We start from the raw sequence: 5,004 nt of genomic DNA, 5'->3' as shown, positions 1-5,004 counted from the left end.
CTTCTCTCATTTTCCATCATTAACTTGTTTAAGAAAATAGTAAATTAAAGAATCTCACATGGTGTGCATGAAAGTAGGCACGTCCACCTAAATATTTTATTACGTAGTATAGTATAGTTTTTTTTTTAGTTTTTTTTTTCAAATTTCTGTAATTTAACTACTCTTGTCTCTTGGGTTGAAGTTGGGGATGGAGTGAGTATTGAATTCTGTGCATAAAAGATATGTTAAATGGATATTCTATGGAAAAAGCATAGTGTATAGTGGAACAAATAACGATGTACAAAAGGAGGATGAACCTCCAATGTTTATATGGGTTAAATTATACTAACATTGATGTATATATATGAACTTGGGATGTGCTTTTCCTCTAACATTCTCTGTAAAATAATTAAGCACATACTACTACAACATCTTCTTAATTCTACTTTTCTTTTGCTGAAATTCATGTTTTTACCATCCCAATGAAAAGGAAAAAAAATGTTTCTTGTTATGGCACTATATACTGAAATTGCTTGACTAAATAGTTAATTTTAAGAATTAATAAGTCAAAATAAATATGCATATATATTACTTTATGTTTTCAATTATAGATTTTCACACTATGTCTTTTGTAAATAAATGAATATATATGTACTTTAATTGAATATTAGAATTTTACGTGAAAAGGGGAATTCTTGTAAGGTGTATTTGGTATGAGGAAAAACAAAACGTTTTTCAATTTTCTCATATTTAGTTTGCTTAAATATTTTTCAAAAATAAACTTATTTTTCTTCAATTTAAGAAAAAATGACTTTTCTACATAAAGTAAAGAAATACTTTCCAAAACTCTCTTTCAACCTCACTACATATTGGGGTCGAGGTCGGCCCCTAATCGGGGTTTGGGTCCCGAGTTAGGGTTAGGTCCCAAATTGGGGTCGAAAGTCAGGTTGGTCTCGGTAGGAGTCAGGTCTCGAGTCAAGATCGAAATTGAGAGTTGATTGGGTACCAAGTCGGACGTTGAGTCTTGAGTCAGGGTCGGAAATCAAGTCTTGGGTCGGAGTTTAGATTCGGGTCTTAGGTTGGGGTCGGGAGTTAGATCTCGAATCGGGGTCAAGATCGAGTCCTGGATCAGGGTAGGGAGCTAGCAAGTCTCGAGTTCAAGGTCAGGGTCAGAAGTAGGGTCTCAGGTTGGGGTTAGAGTCGAGAGTTGGGTCCTAGGTTATGGTCGGGAAGTCGAATCCCTGACCGAGGTCAAAGTCAGGGTTGGGATTCAGAGCTGGGGTTCCAGGTCGGGGTTGGGGAAGGGGTTCGAGTCTGTGTTAAAGGGTGGGGATTCAAATCCGGTGTCATATAATTTTCTCGGATTATACCTAAAAGCTCTTTGAGCAACAGATTTTTCTTACTAACTAAACAACATAAAATAAATCAGTTGTTTTTCAAAAATTATTTTCTAAATATTATTAACATTTTCCTTCATACCGAACACCCCCTAATGTATTGCATTTAAATTAGAATAAAATGCAATACATTTACTAAATCAATTATGATGAGTACCTAACCTCATTAGACTCGTTAAAAGAGATAGGATTATATGACTATATCGACCTTCACTTACCAAACGATAAGCGAAGAAATGGAATTACTTTTGCAATAATAAGTAATACAATGAAAAAACAAATAAATTCTAGTTGAATTTAGAATAAAAAGTTCAAAAACCTACAATTCGACGTTTCCTTGCACTAAACAAACCATTCATTTTAGAAGTCATTTCTCATGCAAGTTAAGATAATAATTAATAATTATGCTTCTTTTTATTTTATCCCCTCATTTTCCTTATTGCCTAATAGAAAATAAATCAGTCAAGAATTATATTAGGCATGATAAAAGAAAATTAGAACAAATGTAAACGAAAAAAGGTGCAATAACAAAGAGATCTAAAGCAAGTTTGTGTATTAGGAAAAATTGGTTCCATGAAATTGCCAATTTTTTGGCAAAAGTAACATAAACTTGGGACACTAGACCCTACACCTTCTACTTGTATTGCTCATTCTTTTTTACTCTTGTAGTCTCTCACCTTTCCTTTCCTTTAATTTCGTTTTTTTAATTTCTATGACAACGCTACAAAATTCGATAAGTTAGGAATCTAGTCCTAGTAAAAACAATTAGGAAATTCAAAACTCAATATGAGAAAACAAACTCCTACACTGGTACCATTGATGATCACTAGATTAGCTGCCGAAAATCTGGCCCCATATGTTGATGAATCAAGTAATCATCGGCATTGGATACATCGAACATCATGTTATGAGGAAGGAATTGGTGTTGGTGTTGGTGTTCAACCTGAGTAACTTCCTTTTGCCTCCGAATCTCAAGCACTTTGCGGTGAGAATTAGAGTGTTTAGTGAGCATAAAAGTAGGGCTAGCAGCAGGTCGATATTCAGGGACGAGACGTCCAGACTTGTACCTTACACCACAAGCATTGCAAAGTGTTTTAGGACCCAATGGTCCTGTCCTCCATTGCGGTGTCTTATCAGTAGCACAATGAAGACACTTCCTTCCTTCACTATTGCTACCATTATTGTTACTTGGAACATGATGGATATTACTCTCTTTCTTTTTCGGAGTAGAAGAAGACTTCACTGTCTTCTTCCCAGAGCTCGGGATTATCATCCCGGACTCTGATGACGATGACATGTCTTGCATTGATATCGTGTCCATCGAGGAATCCGGGGTTGTAGTGTTGGGAGACACAACTAGCAAGCGAGAGGCCCAGTTTCCTGGAGCCATTCGCGATCGTTTGCTACGTGCTTTGGCTGGGACAGGCATTTCCGGCTTGAAGATTGTGCTAGACGTTGCAGATGCTCGGTTCGGGTCAGGAATGAATTGGTGAATCTCAGAATCAGTTCGATTCCTCATTGCTTGCACCATCTGCATTTTATGCAGCTCGTTACTTGAAAATGATTCTTCCACAAAATTCGATAGCCATTCCAGCTCAGCCATATCTTCATACTGCATTTTTTTATAAAAAAATCAACAACAATTTAATTAGTAACAATTTTTTTTTAAAAAAATAATTTAATCAGAAATAGTCTCTTTATCTATAAAGTAGGAGTAAGATTTACATACACTCTACATTATTCAAATCTTACTCATGAATTTACACTCAATATATTCACTTATTCTTGTCGTAATGGTTTGAATTATGGTCTCTTGAAACTAGTGGTCTCATAATTTGGGGACAATAGGCACCAATTCTAATGGCAAATATAATACAATAATTATTTTTCACGTTAAATTCATTTTAGACGAAACAAAAAATGCATGAATTTTCTTTATCTTTAATTTGTATTCAGCAACCAAACAAGAAAAGTAAATACTACTCCATTTCTTTTCTTTTCTAGAACAAAACAAAAGCTATATTATACAAAATTCCTCACAAAAGCATTAAAGAGTTACCTATGTAGTGACTACTTTTTCTCAGTTCTTTTATTTATAAAGCAAAAACAACAAATTAAAACTAAAACCGTACGAAATTACATGAAAATTGTGCTTACTGGAACGGCGAATTCAGTGGACAAGTGTCCATCGGGAAAATCCCGGTAGCCGAGTAATTGTGGGGGGTGATTGCTTCCGGACAATGAGGAGTTACATGAATTATCTACGACGGAACAATCCGTGGAGTTTCCTATAACTGTAAGGTCCAACGTGTCTTCGGTGACCATTCCATCATCATTAGGCAAGTCCAAAAGATCGTCAACAACGAAATGTTCACCATTTTTTACATCAGAAATGAGCTGCTTTTCGGAAGTGAATTCGGTGTTATAGTAACCTGTTTGAAACAATTCAGGTGTTTCCATTAGAAATTATTTCAAAAAAAAAAGAGGAGCTAAAAGAGGAATGTGTGAAATGAGTGTGTGTTTTTGGTGTGAGAGGAAAATATTTGGGAGAGTGAAGAGAGAGAGAGAGAGAGAGGTGGAAGAAGAAGAAGAGAAAGGAGAGGGGGGGTTTATTTGCGTTTGAAGGGGACAAGCAAACAGCTGAAATATTGGATGTTGATCAGGGAAAATTATGGCTTTAAAAAAAGCTAGCTATTTGCTAATTTTCTTTACATTAAAATAATAGTAATTGTTAAAATGTCTTTATGCGAAATGGAAAACAAAAGCATTGCGGTTAAAAACTGCTTATTTTTAGAAGTTTTTTCAAAATAGTTTTTCTAAAAAGTGTTTTGGAAAAAATGCAATTTATGTTTGGCTAATTTAGTTGAAAAGTATTTTTGATAAGCAACTTGTGTTTGGCTAGTCTTTTTTTAAAAAAGCTTTTGAGAGTCAAATTATGAAAAATAGTAAGTATCAATGTAGTTTTAATATTAAGATTATTTTATTAGAGAGGAATCATTTTAAACATCTATTACAAAAAAAAACTAATTAAAATGTATATATTCAAATTTTCAATCAATCAATATTATAAATAAATAAATCAATAAATTAAATATTAATATAATATTAACATGATGATTTAAATACAATTAAAAGTATAAGCAAAATAAATTTAAAAATCATTCCACAAATTAAACCACGAAAAATTAACCACAAAAATAAATAAAATATTTCATATTTTTAATCATACAAAAATATTGTTGTTACCTTTACTTCTAATTCTGTAAAATAAAACGTAAAATATTATATAAAATAATAATATATAAACATAAAATTTAAAAAAATATTATATAAAAATAAAAAATAAAAAATAAAATATGCTAATTAGTTATAAGAGATATATTGGTAAATATTTATAAATGAAAGAAATATTTTTTTTAAAAATATTTTTCAAAAAATCTGTTTTCGATTCCATTTAAAAGCAATTTTAAAAATTTGTAAAATACTTAATTTTTCATTAAAAAAACATTTTTGGCCTCCAGCAATGCCAAACAGGCTCATAATCCTTTTGAGTGATATTAATCATTTCATTTCGTTTGTTTGTGTACTTATTTTTTACTCCATTTTTTTTTTAAAAAAAGAATCGTTT

The 5,004-nt window shown here is 32.3% G+C and overlaps 1 protein-coding gene across 1 annotated transcript; it reads right to left on the bottom strand.

Annotated features, from left to right (window-relative positions):
- Nucleotides 1-1,944: 1,944 nt before the first annotated feature.
- Nucleotides 1,945-4,015, bottom strand: LOC102599212 (GATA transcription factor 12). The gene is made up of 2 exons (XM_006359711.2): nt 3,534-4,015; nt 1,945-2,988 (listed from the first exon to the last, which is right to left on the bottom strand). The coding sequence occupies exons 1-2, from the start codon at nt 3,834-3,836 to the stop codon at nt 2,203-2,205; spliced, it is 1,089 nt and encodes a 362-aa protein (XP_006359773.1). The 5' UTR covers nt 3,837-4,015; the 3' UTR covers nt 1,945-2,202.
- Nucleotides 4,016-5,004: the final 989 nt, after the last annotated feature.

The sequence above is a fragment of the Solanum tuberosum genome, unplaced genomic scaffold (assembly GCF_000226075.1).
Source record: "Solanum tuberosum cultivar DM 1-3 516 R44 unplaced genomic scaffold, SolTub_3.0 scf00306, whole genome shotgun sequence".
Taxonomy (NCBI): domain Eukaryota; kingdom Viridiplantae; phylum Streptophyta; class Magnoliopsida; order Solanales; family Solanaceae; genus Solanum; species Solanum tuberosum.
Note: the sequence above shows the minus strand (reverse complement) of the source record. Positions and strands in the feature narration are given on the sequence as shown.